The following is a 19,972-nucleotide window of genomic DNA, read 5'->3' as shown; positions in this document are numbered from 1 at the left end:
CTTGGTGCCTTCACTTATGATAAATCCAGATTAGTCGGTCTGGGAAGTTAGAAACAACACCTAGAATGAGTTAGGTAAATACTAAAGCACATTTTTGCCACTTCATGTTATGATCTATGTGTGTTTGAACTTTAGGGAGCCATGTGATTTTTGTTTTTGTTTTGATAATTTCCCTGTTGTTTATTCTCTTGAGATCGCATTGTTTATTCCTTTGTGTGTTTAGTTTATTCTTATCTGTTATTTGTGTATTTGAGTCTAGTTTCCTTAGATAAGCTGTTTCTATTCTGTTCATATTAGTTTCAGGAATTCCCTTATCAGTGTTCATCATCCCTTTTTTCCTCTACCTTTAGCCTGCTAGCTACAGGTATTTCACATTTTTCTGATTGCTTCTTGAGATCGGAGTTATTTTCAGACGGTGAAAGTCTGCTTTGGATCAGAATATTATTGCACATTGTATTTACATTTACAATTATAGTTTAATTAGCTTTAAAATAGGTTTTAATGATTGAAATTTAACACAATCCAAAATTAATTATTACAGTGTATAAAAAATTTTTTCCTTTGTGACTAATAGAGCTCTATAATGAAATTCCCGAAGAAAATTCTTAATACATGAAAAAATATATGGATTGATGATCCCTGACTGAATAATGTGCATGTTTGTAGTTCCCCTCGTATTATTTCTGAGCGCAGTGAAGCGATGTTCAGAGCATGTGGACTGTGAGCTCCTATTGGCTGCTCCTCGCCCGTATAAAGAGCCGCAGTGGCAAATTCAATCAGATCAACTGCGGGCATCCTCCAACAGACAGAAGCTGGGACGCTTTATCTTACTGGGACTGTATCTGAGCTGTTCTATAGCTTTTTTCTTTTTTTTTTTATCATTATCATTATTATTATTATTATTTGATTTTGTCTGTCGCGTTTTGTTTTTTTTCCTGGAGAAAACTCTGGAGCGTGTTCGTCATCATGAAGGAAAGGAGAAATACGCAACCGCTGGTGGTGAGATGCAAACTGGTTCTTGTGGGAGATGTTCAATGCGGAAAAACGGCGATGTTGCAAGTGCTGGCGAAGGACTGCTACCCGGAGGTACACAATGTGACTCATAATTGTAAAAATATGTGACTGGGATTCAGCCACAAGAAGCTACTTTATGATTTTATGAAACATCATCGGTTGTGACATATAAACAAAAAGCAGAAAATGAGAGGGAGAAAATAAAACCGAGTGCGCTGTTGCATGCGCATTTACTGGGATTTGGCTATTTTGGTTTGTTTTGTGCTCACTGACTTATTATACACTTTGCAGAAGCCTTATATTGTATTCCGAATGGAGATTATTACAGTGTCTTTTTCATGGGTTAGATAATATATATATATATATATATATATATATATATATATATATACAATTGCACTGATCAAAGCAAAGAAAATGCTTTTTTTTGTTTGTTTGTTTTTCCCCCTTTTCATGTTATTTGCACTAAATAAACTTCCACTGTTTGTGACTGACACCTTCCTGCTAATTGCATCCTGTTGCTAATTACTCCCTAGACTTACGTTCCCACGGTGTTTGAAAACTACACAGCCTGCCTGGAGCTGGAGGAGCAGCGAGTGGAGCTGAGTCTGTGGGACACCTCAGGTAACTTATGGCCTTCTCCCATGTGGACTAAGACCTTCAGCTCTGCCTGCAGGGCAGAGGGATGCGCAACAGGGCGATGACCGATGCGTTTAATGAACTTCTTTGACGGACATGATTACCTGGACAGACATTTGAAGCAATAAGGAAGATTAACAAGTGTTCTTATCAGAGTTAAAGGCTATGAGATACAGTTCCTCGCTTAAGTATTCATCCCATGTTTTCAAAATTCTTACAACTAAAAATCTAAAAAGTCTTTTATACATAAGTATTCACCCCCCTTTACTTGAATACACCTAAATAAAATCTAGTGAAGGCACTTGAAGACATATTTATCTAATTATTCTGATGACAGAACAACTGTTAGTTGGATGCACTATTTCTGGCCGGCCTTTATGTAATAGTGGCAAGAAGACGCAGCAAGTAGGGAGAGGAAGACAGTACTCTGGTCTGACGACACATGCTCAGTGCTGTGTGTGGCAAAATACTGCACATCATCCTGAATACACGATACTCATACTGAGGTTGCTTTCTTTCATGGTGAGAATGGAAGATAGGGTTAGACACGGCAATCTGTTTTTATTCCTCTTATGTTAAATTCGTTTTTGTTTTTGCAAACCTTGTTGAGATTTTTCTAGTTTTCTTTTTTTTTTTCATTAAATCCCCCCTTAAATTTGCAGAAGGTTAGTAGAGCACTCGTCCCCCCACATTGCTGTATGTTTTACTTTGTATTTTTGCGGAAGCACCAACGTAAAGGAACTTTTAACCTGGAAGGAAACCTTTCAGAAGCAATACTTGACGTTATACAGCCAGATCTAATGATTATTACTAAATAAGAGAAAGATTTCAGCCGAATATACCCACAAAGACTCGCTGCAGCGACGTATTAATACAGGAGATGTTGAATACAAACATGAGCCAAAATTTTAAGATTTCTATTTAGAAAAAAAAAATCCTGGAAACTATATGAAATCTTTATTCCAAACCTTGGGCATTCACTGGTTTGTGTTGCTATGTCACACAATTCTACGAAATATATTGAAGCCCTGATGTTTTTGTTTGATTCATGAAGAAATGTGGAAGAAATAGTGAGAGGGGCCAGAATATTTTTGCCAGGCTTCGTGTTTTGCCTTGGTGTGAAAGGACACTGGATGCCTCATTGACCTTTTATTCTTTGTGACTTGGTAAAGGAATGACACATTTGCAAATACTTTTCATGTACAGAATGAAAAAACACTTATTATTCCGGTTCACTTGCTTTCAATGGAGACTTTGGGCATCATGTGTTCGCTTACACCACAAGCTTGAAAAGAGGGTCAATGTGTCTTTGTAGATATCCCTGGAGTTGTGTTGACCTGAATCCTGCCAACATGGGTCCGCGGCACCTGTTAGAGTCAGACTCCCCTTCTGCTCACAGCTCTGCACTTTCTCTGCTCAGTGTTCATCGCGTGCTCACATCTCCAGAGTTACTGGGTCAGCATGACGGAGCAAATCCCACGGCTGCAAGTGTGTTTTACGTGTGTTTTCGCATTTCATGTGCTTCGGCGTAGGACAAATCCTTTATATAACAGACCCACATGTACGAGCTAATGTTTTTACTCTCTCGCAGAGTAAACAGAAAATAAATGGATAAAAGTGTAATTGGTCTGGAGCAGTATAATTCCTGCCCCAGACCAAATGCCATCTTTTAATCCCAGACTGTGGACCTTTGGTCTGGCCAGTGGGAGTGGGCCTGCTGCCCGGGGATGATGTGGCTGCAGAGTGCTTTCCTATTGAGCAGAAAGGTTTTTTAGAGCAGACAGAGAGGAGGGAGTGGAGAAAATGTGGTGACCTGCATTTTCCTCCATATGCTGCTCGGGTCACCCACTCAAACAGCAACATCCAGAGGATTAAGACTCTGAATAGGACCAGTGGACATAACTGACCCAAACATGCATAAATACATCCACCATCCATCTAGACCTGCGAAGCAGGGTTCCATTTATACTCGCAAAGCTTTTATAGTTGTCAGATAGTACTATCTATATATTTTAAAAGTCATGAATCAACTTAAAGAATTTTTTCCAGTCTCTTAGACTTGTCAAATTAGGACTAAAGAGGTTCTGTAATGCACCATTTTCTGTCTTTTAGTACTTTCTACTGTATTTATTTATGCAATAATATTTTGTATGTTTTGGTGGCTATCATCTGAACCTGACTGGTTTAAAAACAAAAAGTCTGGTTGTCTTGAACTAGAAAAGGCCTTTTTTGGTCTTTTTTATTTTATTTTGGAGAGTGTATTTAGCTTTGAGTTTCTCAGTCATTAAATCAAAAATATACACATTGATGTCTAAAATGTTGAACTCAGTTTGCAATAAAATAAATAAAAGACAAATTATGTAAATAAAATATTAATAAATGTGAAAATTTAGATTTTGAAATTTTAGAGAATACAGTCAAGTCTGAAAACTCAAACATTTTTCCATAGGGAGCCATTTTTTCTGGTATAGCGGATGGATGGATGGATGGATGGATGGATGGATGGATGGATGGAAATCTAATACAAATAATTCGCTTCTGTACACATATTTTGTGTTCCACTGAGATCAGAACGTCTGACTCCCCTCTGACTCCTGACGATAGATGACAGACTAAAGCAATATGTGTTAGTCTCTGCGTTATTTTATTTTTTTTACTGTAATATCCTATAATTGCACGGAGTTGTGCTGCTGTGGCCCTTCCACAGTGAGAGTGTTTCCTCATTATCCCAGCTCCCCCTCATCGATTAGACCAACCTCATCACCGGCTCCACACGGCAGGCAGCTCCTTCTCTCAGCTCCGCCATGGATTTACAGGCTAAAATCAATCCTCCGGTTTTAATCAGGCTGATCTGATCGGACGTACAGGGCGGAGAGAGGAGGAGGGGAACGCAAACACTGTCCACTGGCCGTAACTCATGAATACTTAATAACGAATCTCATTATTGTTGGTGTTAGTAACTAATTTATTTCAGGGTCAGTGGTCTTGCTGATTAGGCCTTTGAGTTTGGGAGAATTTAGTGTAATCTAATTGGCTACTGTATTGCGTACAATTGAGATTGATGCCATCGATTTAGCTACTATTATTTCCAGTTTAACTCAAAATGAGAGCACATATTATTGTCTGAACAGAACATTTAACAGCATACTGCTCAGCTTGTAGTGTCATATCTTCTTTAGAGCTTCACTCATCTGTTCAGCGTCATCAGATTGTCAGAATCCCAGATGTTCAAAATTTCCAGCTCCTTTTGGATGATCCCGAGGTATTCCCAGGCCAGAGGGGATAATATAATCCTTTCGGTTGGTTCTGGTTCTCTTTTCAGTCCATCTGCTGCCTCCCAGTCCACCTCAAACTTAGTGTAAAAATTGTTCCAGTCACTAAAAGTGGATGTGACGCTTTTAGTGAGTCACATCCACTCACTGTGAAAAAAGACCCATATCACTATAAGACCACAGGGTTCCCAAACAAGACATCCTCCTCTCTGTAAAAACATCTGACAGTTTATTTAGAGAACATAAAATAGATGTTTGTTTTCTTTTTACTTATTGAAATAACTGAATAAAAATTACTTTGCATTTTAGTAATATTTAATATTGCTATACTACAGGACGACACTTTGTTTTAGCTTTTGTCTTCAGCCTGATATTGTGAAGACGATTCCTCTCATTGGTCAGTTTAAATTAGTATGTTAGGAGAAAAGACAACTTAACAGTTTTCTGTTGCTTTATTTGGAAATACCTCAGATGCTGAAAATGGCTACTTTGAGCTTTCGTCTGTCAGTAACAACTTACACTCTTAAAAGTTTTGTGGTTAGAACAACCTGGTTTCACTTTGGTGTAGTGAAAGTGTTCACTCACCTGAAAAAGGGTTTCTTTTTTTAAATGTTAGAGCTACCTTATCCCCTAAGAGTGACCTGACTGTTCTTCTGATTTTTCTTGCTCTTCTCGTCACCTTAAAGCCGCTCATGTAATTCTTCTGTGACTCAGGTCTCAGGCTATGTCAAAAATATCCAGAGTTGTGTAAGTCTCAGGAATTTTAGATAATAATAAAAAAACTAACTTTACTGTGTGAATTGCAGCTAAAGGAGATGTAATGCTATTTTGGGCCTGGAAAGGGCTGTGATGCAGATGTTAAACATATCAAGATTTAAAAGAAGAAAGTTAAACAGTGCTAGACTAAATCATATACATAACAGAGATATTTATTTTATGATGCAACATTGACATTTGCTCTCAGTTATAACCTCTTTGATAGCTGATTTTCAGTTAAAAACAAAGTCAGGACAAAAGAGAGGTGCTGAGGCTCACAGGTTGGTCGGGATGCTGTGTAATGATAAAGAAACTAAAGTATCAAAAAAAAGTGGGTTAGTCTTAATTATTTCCCTCATTCCAACAGTAAACCCAGTTTAAGGTTTTTTTCTAATCCAGAATGAGTTGAGTTTTGACAGTATTTTGGGAACTAAATTATTTCCCCCTCTCTAAATACAAAAACCCTGGCAGATACAAAACTGTAAAATAACACTCTGAGGCAGCTTTGTGTGTTTCTTCTTTTGACTGTAAACTAATGTCTGTAGTTATCAGCTGAAGAAGCACCACGGCTTCAGTCGGCTGAGTGTGGGTGATGGAGCTGAATGTGGGTGACGGAGCTGGGGTAGCACTTGAGCCCCCCACCCACAAAAAAAACAAAAAATCAATCTGAGTCATCCCATCCCTCGATCATTAGTCTGTCTGACCTGTGCATTCTGATAGCGAGAGGAGTGCTAATGATGAAAATGGACTCCGTCGCTCACTTGATTGAACACACAAGCTCTCTCTCAGTCACCCATGCACACAGAGGAGACGAGATACTCCCTTCCCCCACCTGTGTGCTCCGACAATCATCTTCCCAGCCCGTAAAGCTCACCCTCCCATCTCCACCTCTTTCTCCTTCGAGGGGTTTGGAGCCCTGGGCGCTGCACCATTAAACACATACGAAGTTGATCTCAGCAACAAGACTTGCAATCTTTTCTTCATCTGCCATCCCCCAGTTAGTCAGCTTCACTCCGCATGTTTCATGCCTCAGAAACTCTCCATCTGTCGTAAAGAAAGGAGGGGAGAGGAAACGTTTGGCCTTGCTTATCGCTGCATGGGCATCGATCTGACGGTCCAAAACATCCCTCGGTTTGTAGCAGCAGAGATCTAAAATGGGGAGGTTGGAACATCCTACTTAATCTTTTATCTCTCGCTCCTTCTATGCTGGCAGGATAACTTATTTGTCAGCTTCAAATGGAAGGGCTCTCAGGGGCCCCCGTGGTGCAGCCCTCTATTGATTGCTGCATTTAGATCAGGGGCTGTTTAATGCAGAATCACATCCTGTTTCCTGGCTGTGAGATAACCTCTTACTGGAGGAGGAGATCTTTAGAGCACCCTGTAGACTCTCCTGCATGACAGATAAGACACACTGAAACACATCCTCGTCCTCTGTGGGTGATTGTTCTGATTCAAATGTGTGCTGATTTAAAAGTCATTGAATGCAAACTTTCTTTCAGACCATTGGTGACTCTTAGTTTAAATGGATATTGTTGATGCTTGTTGACTATATGACCATATGGGCCACAGGATTGGGTGAGGGTGGCAGCGTGGAAGGGATTAAGGTCTTTTGCATATTTCGACAACAGAAGCAATAATATCCTCTTGGGATGGACGCTCCCTACTCTGTGTTTGCTCATATGGGAGCTTCCTGCTCCCTTTCACTCCATGTGCCACCAGGAATTTCTAAATGAAACTGCTAACATGTTCCTCATGTCTATACCACCAGAATTGCCATTAAACGATTGCTCAGCGGCTTGGCAAAAGCCAAAGCAGGTTCAGTGTGTGGTGGCGGTTTGGGTCCCTTGAGAGAAAGAATTTAAAGATCCTTTAATAGAATCTAAAATCAACCTTTGAAGGAACCCACAACAGGCCCTAGATGTAAAAGCATGCGTCTAAAATCAGCTTTACTTTCATGGAAGAAATGCACAGATGAATTGTTGGCATTCTAAGAAAAATACAAAGACCAGGACTTGATCTGGAGTATTCTGGCGTATTGTTCTTTGGTCAGGTTAGTCTTAATTGGAATTATCCCGAACAGAGTTTTCGGGTTAGTTGGCATAAACAGAATCCATCAAATGGCAATGACGTCAATTGTGAAGCATGGTGGTGGAGGTGTCATGGTTTTAGAATATTTTCCTGTAGCAGAACCTGGTCAGCTCATAATCCTATGAAATATGCTGTGTATCTAAGAGACCTGGAGGAAAAATATGAGACGAGCTGTAAAAAAAAACAAACTTGGAGATGAAGCAGAACTGGATATTGAAACATGACAATAACCAAAATACATTACTGGCTGAAAATTAAATAATGGCTCCTGAGCCACTGATATCATTGAGATGCTGCGCAATGAAAGAAACCCATTAAACATTTTTCAGCTGAAAGTGAGGAGTGTGGCCAAACTATTTCCTCAGCCAGAATACACATTTTAAAAAATTTTTGTGCAATCACTAAAACAAGGCTTTCTGGCTTTTATGTATAGATAACTTTCCTTACTTGAGGTAAATTTTTAAAAAAGCTTCAAGATTTATGTGTAAGCATTTCTTTTGCAAAGAATTTAAATAAGGTCTAAAATGACAGCATTGAAAGCATGTTTATTTCTTAAAGCACAGAACCAGAGTCATAATGAAACCAGCGTGTTCTTTTCTTTTCCAACCATGTTCACATTCTTCTTCAGGACAGGAATTTCATCACAGCTTGTCATTATTCCACTCACAGCACCCAGCAGCTGGCAAATTCACTTTCAACCTTTGATAATGCGAAGGATCATTAAATATTCATGAAACTGCTTCACATGCACTCATCCATGTTTGTATGTGCTTTTGTATGTTTTCTTCCGATGTTCCTCCACAGAAAACAAACAGGATAGTTGTGTAATGTCTAATGAGTGATTACACACGCTTCTTCCCTTATCTGCGGCTATAAAAGGAGCTCCGAATCCCCGTTGGGATCCGTGCGGAGACTGAAGTAAGCATTTTAATCCCCCCTGAGCAGAACTCTTATTCTGTTTCATCAGATAGCGGATTGGGCTCACCTCTGGACGGAGCCAAAATTAGATAGTGAGTCTGTGTGTAATCAGGTGTGTCTTTATATATATATATATATATATATCTACTGGATGTGTGTCTCAGCTTCTCTTGCAGAGAAGGAATGTCCCCAACAGTAGGTGGGTGGGTTGGTTTTTCTGGTCTGAAGTGATTGACTGGCAGCAAGGGCAAGCCTTTATGGAGAGGTGGGAGGAGGAGGAAGAGGAGGAATGGCTGATGTAGACGGTGGATTCCGAGGTTGTTGCTGTGGAAACAGAGGGACTGGAGGTACTGCTGCCGAGCATAGGATTTTTTTTTTTTTTTGGGGTGGGGGGGTGGATTACTTAAGGATTCTGAGCATGAGTGGAAGCGTCCGCCTGCCCCAAACCCCACCGTTCCACTTGCATAATCTAGTGCAAGGGAAGATCAATAAGGATTTAGTGACCAATTGTCATCTTCTCCTGCGTCTGAAATGCCAGCAGAGGGTACAGAGGCAAAGAAAACAGCAGCTTCAAGAACAGAAAAGTGAAGCTAATCAAGAGGAAGCGATTGTGGTTGCATATAAACCCTACTATTTTTTGTCTTTCTATACAAAAATTACTGGCTCACTAGGCAAACGTCTATACATGTTATAAAGCAACATTGAGAGTAATGATAAGAAAATATCTCCAATCATTATACTGGAATGGGGGCGACTGCACTCCCTTGTGGTGACTATAAAGTATAGTGATTTAACTGAAACAATGCAATAGATAATAAGTCGGCTGCAAAGTAGTGCTGCTGTAAAACAGGAATGTTATAAAAAGAGCTGAAATGAATCTTTACTTGTTCCTGTTTAAACAGAAGCTAGTGTAAGCTATGCAGTACAGCTAGATGTAGAATAAATAAATAAAGAAAAGCTGCAGTTTGAAACTCCTGGAAGCCAGATCTTCAAATGCTTTCAGCTGGGTTTTTTTGTTTGTTTGCCAAGTAGCAACGATGTACGGATATGAATGCTCTTGGTTTCCAGAAGGGTGCTGGTCATGTTGCTCTGCCAAATTTAAAATTTTTGCCATTTTGGGTCTTTTGTACCTAACATTTTTTCAGATAAGAAAAGAAGATTTGTTCTAGGAAAAGCGTCACACAGGAACTGCATTCTGTCAACTGTATTCTCCTTTCATTCACTACAAAAATATCTATTTTGGTAGGAAATATTTATTTCTATCTACTGGATGTTGGTCAGATTTACCTTTTGTTTCGTCAAGGTTTTAATGTTTCATAACTAATGAAAGTCAAATAGTTAATTAGGGGTTCAGGATCTAAAAAAATAAACTAAGGTACAATATGAAATCTAAAACATCTGGTATTGTCATGTGACTTTTTTATATCTAAATACTTATGTCACATGACACTGGTGAACATCTAAAGAGAAGTAAGTCTCTTTAGAAATTGCTCATTCTTCCTTTTAACCACATTAATAGTATTTTGCCTCTCTGCCCTCTAAGGTTCTCCATACTATGACAATGTGAGACCCCTGTGCTACAGTGACTCTGACGCAGTCTTGTTGTGCTTTGACATCAGCCGCCCAGACACAATGGACAGCAGTCTCAAAAAGGTAATGTCTTGTTTTTATTATTATTTTCTGTACTGTCATGTTAAATATTCTCACAAAAGAGAGCTTAACAATTATACATTTGTGTCCACAGTGGAAAAGTGAAATCCTTGACTTCTGTCCAAGCACTCGAATCTTGCTGATTGGTTGTAAGATAGACCTCCGCACCGATGTGTGCACACTCATGGAGCTGTCCAACCTAAAACAGACTCCAATTACCTACGAGCAGGTGAGAACTACGAGAAGCTTATTTGTCAGTAAGGCTGAACTAAAACTGGCAGGACCAGGTATTTTCCTTTTTGTAATGTGAGCTTTTCTCATAAAAGAAATTAAAATAAGTTTTAGAGATGCACCAAGACTGGTCTGTTGACCAGAACCAGACGATTTTCAATCTAATCAGTCCTGACAGGTCAGGAGCTTGTAATCAAGATTTTGTTTTAGGTCAGAGAAAGCCCCATACGTACACACTACCAGCATGTAACAGATCCGTTTGGTATAGAATCTGCTACAATGGAGGAAAAATGAAAAAGTGAATCTATGATGGAAAATGTTGGATTTAAAATGGTGTAAGTTGTTTAGAAATCTCAGAGGTAAAGATGTATTTTTTATAGGGAATATACATAGGCTCTGCTGTTTTAGCAATGCTAGCTGCACTTAATGTGCTGATCACATTGATCACTAGTATAAGATGCAAAAAATAAAATTAAAGTTTCGACTCTGTAATAACTTTGCCCGTTTGAAATTATGAACCCTGCTTTTGCAGCAGATCCTCTCTTAAACACACAGCTCATAATTTAAATCTGAAGAAATATTTTGAGTGCCGTTTCTTTATTTTGTATAAAGAAACAGCACTCAGACACAAAAGATCAAAGCTTTAGAAAAAATACATTGGAAATCTGTTTTATGCATCTCTAATTAATACATGCAGTTATTTTATATTTTTTTATTCACACAGTAATTTGCTTTAAGTTAACATGTTATGTTTGTTTTTATTTATTTTGGCAAAGCAACTTAAGTGACTTCATTCAGACATGTGTAAATCCTAAACTCAAAAGAGATAAACTAGTTCTATGTTTTAAATGAAACCTTTGCTGCTTGCATTCTCTCACAGACATTAACATTAACATTTCATATGTACAGAGAGCTAGCTCAAAACTGGTGGTTGACCCATTAGTTGTCCTGTCACAAAGTATTTTACAAATACAATCATAAAGCTCTGGGCATCAGTGATGGGGCGTAATAGTCGTTATTGTCTTCATCCACCTAGTTCTACATTTGTTGAAATTATCCCAGTGAGGAGGGATTTGTTTGAAAAACTAAACTACTTTTTATGTTTTTCATTTTGAAAGCAATTAGTTTTATGTCTGTAGTTTCCAGTAAGACAGGTTGAAAAATGTTAATTCCACCTCGAAGAGACATAATTATGAGTGGGAAATGGTTTTCAGAATAAACTAACCAATCTGTTAGAACATGCTTTAGTTTTGATGCCTTTTTTATTAGTTTCTTATGCTTTTAGGCTGTTGCTTTACTACACAGTGTTGTGAAAAAGTATTTGCCCTCTAATTTAAAATGTTAACTTGTACTTAAATGTCAAACAAACACATTTTAAAATGAAAATATTTCATTTTGTCCTCTCTAGAGTAATTGTTCTCTCTAATTTTAAATGTTAACTTATACTTAAACTTAAATATCAAATATCAAACACGTTTTAAAATGAAAGACTCCAAGAGTACGGTAAATACTAAATGCAGTTTTCAAAGCAACCTGACTCTGTGTGGTAAACAGAGAAGTGATTGTGCTGCCATCAACTTGTAAGTAGATTATTTTGGCTCACTCTTCTTTGAAGAAATGTTTCGGTTTAGTCATATTTGAGGGATTTTGAGCATCAATGGCCCCCAGAACATCTCAGTCACATTTAAGTCCCTACCTTGACTAACCCACTCCAAAACCTCAGTTGTTTTTGTTTGCTTGTTTATTTTTGTACCCTGTCTGAGGTGGATGTGAGTCATTCTCCTACTGGATAATCTAAATGTTCTCAAGCTTAAAGTAACTGATAGACATTCTGTTGACAAGTCAGATGAGTTTCTGATGAAGTTTGTGATTGGTTCCATCAATTATAGCAAGTAATTCAGACCAACACACTACCACTACCATGTTTGACTGTCAGTTCTTTTCCTCAAATGCTGTTAGTTTCACAGCAGATGTAGTGAGGCCTACACTGTCCAAAACTTTTCACTTTTGCCTTGGTTGTGATGAGACATTCATCAATTGATCTGAACTATGCAAACAAAAAAAGTTCTGTCACAGTTGATTCAGTTTTTAACAAGAGGGCAATTACTTTTGACATGAGGTTCAGGTTTTTTCCTTTTCTCTTTGCAAACTAAATCATCATTCGAAAACTGCATGTTGTGTTTATTCACTGGTTAGAAAACAGATATATTTTTGACATATTATAACATGACAGCACAGCAAAAAGAGAATAAACTTTTCAGATGGAAATATTTTTCCATTGCACTTTATGCAGGGGAAAAAAAATGTAGCTTCGCATCTTGTATTTTGGTGCAAGATGCTAATTCAGTATATTTCCTGACATCATTTGCTACAGGGCTCTGCTATGGCCAAGCAGCTTGGTGCTGAAGCTTATCTGGAGTGCTCAGCCTTCACCTCGGAGAAAAGCATTCACAGCGTATTTCGTACCGCAGCGATGGCCTGCATCAACAAGCTGCAGCCCCTCCCAAAGTCCAGCCCCACCCGCCGCCTCTCCAAAAGACTCCTCCACCTGCCCAGCAAGTCGGACCTGCTGTCCTCCTCCTTCAAGAAGGAAAAGACCAAGAGCTGCTCTGTGATGTGAAGGAGGGCAGGAGGGGCTCCAGGTCCTCGTACGCGACTCCCAGCCCCAGCCTATTTGGTCTCGGGGAAGGGGGGTGGGCATGATGGTTTTATCAGGGCTCTCCTGCTGAATCCTTCCCTCACCCCCCCGAAAACCAAACAAACCCTCAGAAGAGGCGGACACTCAGCTGTCCACTCTCTCCTGAACCTTCGAGCGCACATCCATATTTTTTTTAATATTAGTATTATTATTTCGCTTTTGAAACAGAACTTAAAACAGTAAAGGTTTGGGTTCATTGAACTTTCTTTATTTTCCCACCTATAAACAAACTACAACAGTGCTCCATCTGTCTGATTTTACGCATCTGTAGGCACATCTTGATTTAATCCGATATGGAAGTGTGCGATTTTCAAACCTTGTTACGTCAATGCCTCTCAGAAAAACTGAATAGATATTTTTCTAAGTACTTAAATAAAATCTAGCATGAAACTGTTGGGGAATTAGTAAAAATCCCTTCCTAAGTGTGGTGTGTGAGGTGTCACCTGTTTTACCCTTTTCTGATGAAAGAACATTATATAGAGGGAGAAAGAGGCAGAATACACAGAAAGCTTTTCTTGCCCCCTCAGTGGCGATGGGAGCGGCAGAAGGCAGCGCTGCTGTGCGTTCAGAGTCCGGCCTTCATCCACCTGGATGGGCTGGAGAGCCGTGGCTGCGTGGCTGTGAACGACTCTGCTCCACCAGCTTCCAGTCGAGCAAGTAGCGAAGGCTGGCGAGGCTCTGTATTTGTAAAAATAGCAGCAGATGCAAGACCAGGAAATATGTGTGGAGGTTTGAAATGTGCTCCATTCACTGCAGGAGCCCCTACTTCTGCTAATGCATCCGAAATAGAAAGGCAAAGAGGCTTTTGTTGAAATCAGCATCATAAACACTCGAGCTTCAAGCTGTGTGGGTCTTATTTACGAGGCTTCATTGCTTCAAGGCAGATTTTAAAATGTAATTGTCAGATTGACAATTAATGGTAAAAATATGCTTTGTTTCATCAAATATTCTTCAGAAAAGAGTTGTAGCATTGCAATGATGACATTTTTTTTTAACTGTTTGCAGTTTGAAAAATAATGCCTTTTTATTTTATGTTCCCAGGTCAGTGAGATTTACCAATACTGTAAAATGCTTGTGGATTTGCATTGATCTAATGTAGCACTCCAAATGCAACTCTATTCTTCCAAGACAAATTATAGCTTATGTTTTGCGTACACTTGAACCTCTTGGCCTCCAACAAGCATCGCCCACTGCTGGCGAGAACGACAATGGAGCAAAAATCAAACGCTTTTCGTCATCGGCTTAAATCTTTGGCTTCATGGTTGTGTGTCTGTGCAGCTGTGAGTTCTGCGCTTCTGACCGTAAAGCAATAACGATTGAAGTGCTTGTGATACAAGGTGTGGCAATAAAAGATGCAGCTTCGTGATTACTGTCATGCTCTAAGTGGTCGGTGGACAGACATGTCATTGATTGAAACCATTTCTGCTGTACAAACCAGCTGCTGAGCTCATGTCCGTTCTTCTGTGCAGTCACTGGTTTTTGGAAGAACCGGTGATGAAAACAAATAAGGGAGGAGAAATGAACACACTTCTGTTAGCTGAAAATGTTAGTTTTTTTTGATGACGTAGGAACTGCAGCGTCTTGCAAAAGTATTCATATCGCCAAAACTTTTTCGCATTCTGACAGTGCAAAATACTTTGACCAGTTCCAATCTGCAACCTCTGGATCTATGTGCAAGGTTACTGTCCTGCTTGAGGATTAACCTGTTCCCTGATCTTAAATCTTTCATCTCTGTGCTGTATGGTGTTGCCACCTCTCTGTTTCACCATGAACATGGCATGTTCAGGGTAATGTGCAGCGTTGGTTTAGTTAGCCACAGATATTAGTTTAATTAGCATCCTGTTTTACCAGAGTATGTTCCTCTCCATGTTTGCTGGATGTACTAGATCTGCCAAAAGAGAGTAATTTGCATCCAAATCAATATGAATGGAGCGATTTTCATCTATAGCTCTGCTGACGTTCATGTCTTGGTTGCAGTTCTTGGTTACTCTGCTCTAAATTCAGATGGTGGGTTAAACAGTGCGCTGGCACAGTTTTAAATCTTGACATAGTTTTATAACCAAACTCTACTTTAAATTTTATCTTTGCTAGCAAATCTATGAGGTCTTCACAGAAAGGCTGGATTTATTCTGGGATTAAATTAATCACAATGGCACTTTATTTGTTTTACAAATTAGATTATTTCTGAGGGTTATTGTTTAAACTAGATGTAAGAGTAAATGACATTTAACCCAACTGCTGGTAACCTTTTTTCGATTTTAAAATAAAAATTACGCACTCTTTCCACTCCACTTCACATTAATGCACTGCTCTGCATTGGTCTGTCATATGAAATCCAAACTAAATACTGTATTTGTCAAAATGTGGAGAAAAAAAGGCTGAATGGCTATGAATGCTTTTGCAGGGCTTTATAACTGTGTTTCTTGAGTGAGTTGGCAATTGCACACTTTTCAAATTAGAGATTAACTTCAAAAGTGAACAATTTTTAATTAAGGGCTAGTGTGTGATAAAGATTAAAAAAAATAACATAAAGTGGGACTTAGGGGAACAAATAATCAAACTGCACAGGCTGGCCCTGTCCAAAGAAAGCTATTTTTCCATTCTTCTTTTATGTGTATTTTTCACTATTTAACGCATGATGTGAGTTCTCGTTATCTTGGAAATATCTTCCTGACATGGCTGTTGTGTCTTAACAGTGCTGTGGATTTCCCCCTTGGGCTTAGGAGAGCTTGAAGCGGTCATTTCCACAAAGGCTTCCAATATTCAGCTCCTAGCTACAGTTCAGACTGCGGCTCTCCGTTATGTAGACAGATCATTTCAGTCAACAGGCAGACACCGCCACATCTATTACTATACCATTATTTAGCAGTTTATGACCAAGCTTTCAAATTTAAAAAAAAATTAAGTATTGGCTGATATTTTTTGCCTGATGGAAAGCCTTTCTATGATGGGTTGTTCAGTGGCCATGTCAGTTATTATGCAGCCTTTGTCTTGTAGTCAATGTGTGGTACAAATTGTGCAATCAAACTTCTACGCATGTCCTATTATACGGTTATATATACTGTCTCTTGTTTTATAGTTATGAAATTATTGTTCTTGATGTTGGTATTTATTTGGTGGCTATTTTTGCCTTTTTTTTCGGTGACGTACATTTGTTTAAAATCTGTTTTTGAAATCCTTCCTTTTTTGTTATTTTTGTTTGTGTTTACTGCGGTGTTAAATAAAGCTTGTCCTGGAACATGTTTGCCTCTGTCTTTTTTTCTTTTTTTTTCAAATAAATTCAGTGAAATTAAATTCCACACAGTGAGGCAGCTGCTTGTCTTTATCACTCCTAGTCTTTATAAATAATCAAACATGTGAGAGGACCTTGTCTGATTTTAAAGCAAATTTAAATGAGCATGCATGAGGGGATTAGTGTCACTTTCCATTACACAAACCGCGATATCAGATCATAGCTGCTGTTGAAGGAGCTTTAATCACAGATTCATTATTGAACTTTTTTTTCTTTTTTTGATAACACTACTAAGATGGGAGTAAAAAGTACTCTTTTGACTATTTAGACAGATTCGTATTTCAAAGGACTGCATCTCTTATCTGCCTTCAAACGCTTCACATCCACTATGCTGCAGATGTGTAATAAGACTGGCCTGTTGCCACGTGAGTACAGCTGTGGTGCCAGCAGGCCAACCAGCGCATGTACATGCTCACTGCAATGAGACTGTGCAGGGAGGTGACTGGCAGATGGGTCTCTTTCACTGTTTTCAATCCAACTGGTTTTCTGCAAATGCACACATTTGAACATGTCCAAAATGACCTTTTAACTTACCCAAAGGTCTGTTTCTGACTCTGAGGCATTCACATAGCAGTGATGCATCACAGAAAATTGTTGGCTCTGTAGTTAGTTGCCCAATAATTGAGCGTGTATATGTAGATATTCAATTAATAAAGCAAAAAATCTCACTTTTAATTTCCTAAACATTCACGTTTGAGGTTTATTAAGATTTTAGGTTTATCCTCAAAAATAAGACTTGCCTATTGTGCAGACATTGCTTTTAGTTTTAATTAAGATTTTCTTTTTAATTTTGTTAATTAAAGGCATAAGAATTCATAATTTGTCCATGTGACCAAAATATTTATATTTATAAAAGAAAATAAAAACCATATTGGTAATTGGTAAAAATGCAGAAGTGCATCTTGTAGCATCTCCTAAGTAATGAAGATGATGACAATCATGAAATATTATTTGCAGAGTAATATTTCTGTGGTCTCTTCCTCATTTACAACTAAGATTATTAAAATTAAAATTATTCATACCCTTGGAAAATGTTGGTTTAAAAATAAAATATATTCTATGAAGTCATATTCCACATTCAAGTAACTACAATTTTCAGTACATTTTGAAAACAACAACCTTTAAGCCATTTTTAAACATACTTTACATGAAGCCCACATTTATGTACAAACATGTCTTTAATCTGATGGTATGTTCCAGTCTTACTGGCACATTTAGCACATTCTGCTAAATGTGAGCAGAAAATCCTCATAGTTAACTGAAATAAAAACTGGGTAAATAGCTGACGGATGGACAAATGTGTGTGTTGATCTTCATAAATCAGAAAAATGGCTGTAGAAAAATAATTACACAGATAAACCTGGACATATTCACAGAAGGAGCATTAACCAAAAGCTTAGAACAGCTGATGAATATTTTCTGTTTCATCTACACAAAGTGAGCAGGAATCGAGGTTTAGAAAGGTCTCCAGAGCTTACCGTTAGGGAAATGTAGAACAATTTCTGTAGATGCTGACATTGTTGACATCCACGCATGCATACACAAACAGTGGCCACGAGGACACACAACTGGGCCACATACGCTACTCGCCTTTGTAAATTAGGCCAACATCTGGACTGGCGCTGAGAGTGTGGTTACCCACTCAGCTGCAGTTTGTACCTGGAGGGCTCGGCTGAGGAAAAGTGGTGTCAGGACACAGTTCAGTCTTCTTTAAGCACCTCTCCTACCGCTGTGTTATCACTTCGCCTCCCACAGCCACCTTAACACAAAAAGTCAGGATTTATGGGGATGTACAGCACACTGGATTAATCCCAACTCCACTCTATTTCATTTTATCAGATAACAAATCCACAACTGTAGCATTCATTCCCAAATCTGGATATTTAAATCAAGTTTCGGAAAAGTACTATGAAGAAGAAGAAGAAGAAAAATAAGATGCACAAACAAGCCGTCACAATGTACATCCAGCAGAATCAACAGCTTCACATTAAGATGGAACAGTTGCACTGCAGGTTTGGGCTGCCAAAGGTCTTAATACGGGAAATAACACAGGACTGACAGCTTTCAGTGCGCCTGTGTAGCGTTCATGTTCTGGGTCTCCAAATGTTGCTCAGCTGTAACCTGTCACTCTAGATTTCCTGTTTGTACACACGGAGATAAAAAAAAAAAACAACAACTGCCGTATTGCTTAGAAAAAAGAAAACTGTTAGCAGCACAAAAACATAATCTGCACACATTATCCATGCACAGCCATCTGCGCAGTTATGTGCTAATCTTTGATTACTGATGAGGTGTGATGAGGTGTCAGATCCTGCAGCAAGCGCCCCGTCTCTGTGTCTCCCTCTCTGTTGCTTACAGACACACCAACACCAGATCATCTGCCTCTGCCGCAGTGCAGGGAAATGGACAGAATAACCAAACACATCAACTTCCTGCTCAACATGCTTACTTACAATTTAACAGAATAAGATCCTTTCTAGCATTAAAACAGATTATCTTTAATGTTAACATAGCAATTTAAAAACACTATGTTGTTTTAGCTTTGGTTCTTGTAGAGTTCTGTTTCAAATTGCTCACTGCTTTGACTCAAACTGAAAGATCATCATGAACGTCAAAGCATAAGTAATCTCTTCCCTATATTGTCACTCCTGGTACCTAAAACCAGATAAATTCAAGCTTCAATTATTCAGTGAGAAGCAAACCCAACTTGCAAAACATGCTTTTAATAGTATTGGTGCCACTGGAAGGACAGAACTTCATCTGCTCCTTTAGCATTTTGTAGTCGCAGGGTTTCACTGGTGGTTCCAGTTCATGCTGTGAGAATTAGACATGATCTTGTTCATGTTCCTGTGTTCTCCAAGGGGCTTTCAGTGTCCACTTCAAGCTGCACAGTTATGCAACAGGGCCTGAAGGGTTCATCTCCGCTTTCCAAGTTCTCCAAAGCTGCCAGGAGGGTCCAGCCTGGCTGTGGGGGCTCCGCCTCATGTTCCAGAGTTATGCGAGGGGGGCCAGAGCCAAGGGGTTGTCCGCCTCATCTTTTCAAATACTCTGAAAGAGTCAAGGAGGGTTTGCCTCAGGTTCCAGCCGTCAGCAATGTATTTAATCATTAGATTAGCTGGATTCCAGCCTTATGCACCCCTTCCATCCATTGTTACACCTGCCTTTTCCGTGCAGGGTCACGGGGGGCTGGTCCCTATCTCCAGAGGTCAACTCCATCCATCATAGCTGAGGGGAGGAACGTAGACCAACTGCTAAATCAATCAGACAGGTACAGTGCTAGCAGGCGCCACAGTGACGCTCCTCAGTTTTGGTTCCATTCTCCACCAAATACCGCGCTCCTGTTTTCATTTGGGAGTTCTTCCTCAACAATCATCCTCAAATGTAACTCCAATGCCAAACTGTGCAATGCTCAGA

At 39.1% G+C, this 19,972-nt stretch overlaps 1 protein-coding gene across 1 annotated transcript; it reads left to right on the top strand.

The window, feature by feature from the left end:
• The first annotated feature begins 760 nt into the window (after positions 1-760).
• Positions 761-16,508, top strand: rnd1b (Rho family GTPase 1b). Its single transcript, XM_028019939.1, has 5 exons — positions 761-1,086; positions 1,551-1,638; positions 10,231-10,340; positions 10,432-10,566; positions 12,943-16,508. The coding sequence occupies exons 1-5, from the start codon at positions 967-969 to the stop codon at positions 13,186-13,188; spliced, it is 699 nt and encodes a 232-aa protein (XP_027875740.1). The 5' UTR covers positions 761-966; the 3' UTR covers positions 13,189-16,508.
• Positions 16,509-19,972: the final 3,464 nt, after the last annotated feature.

The sequence above is a fragment of the Xiphophorus couchianus genome, chromosome 1, assembly GCF_001444195.1.
Source record: "Xiphophorus couchianus chromosome 1, X_couchianus-1.0, whole genome shotgun sequence".
NCBI classification, from domain to species: domain Eukaryota; kingdom Metazoa; phylum Chordata; class Actinopteri; order Cyprinodontiformes; family Poeciliidae; genus Xiphophorus; species Xiphophorus couchianus.
This window is presented reverse-complemented; position numbering and strand designations above follow the sequence as displayed.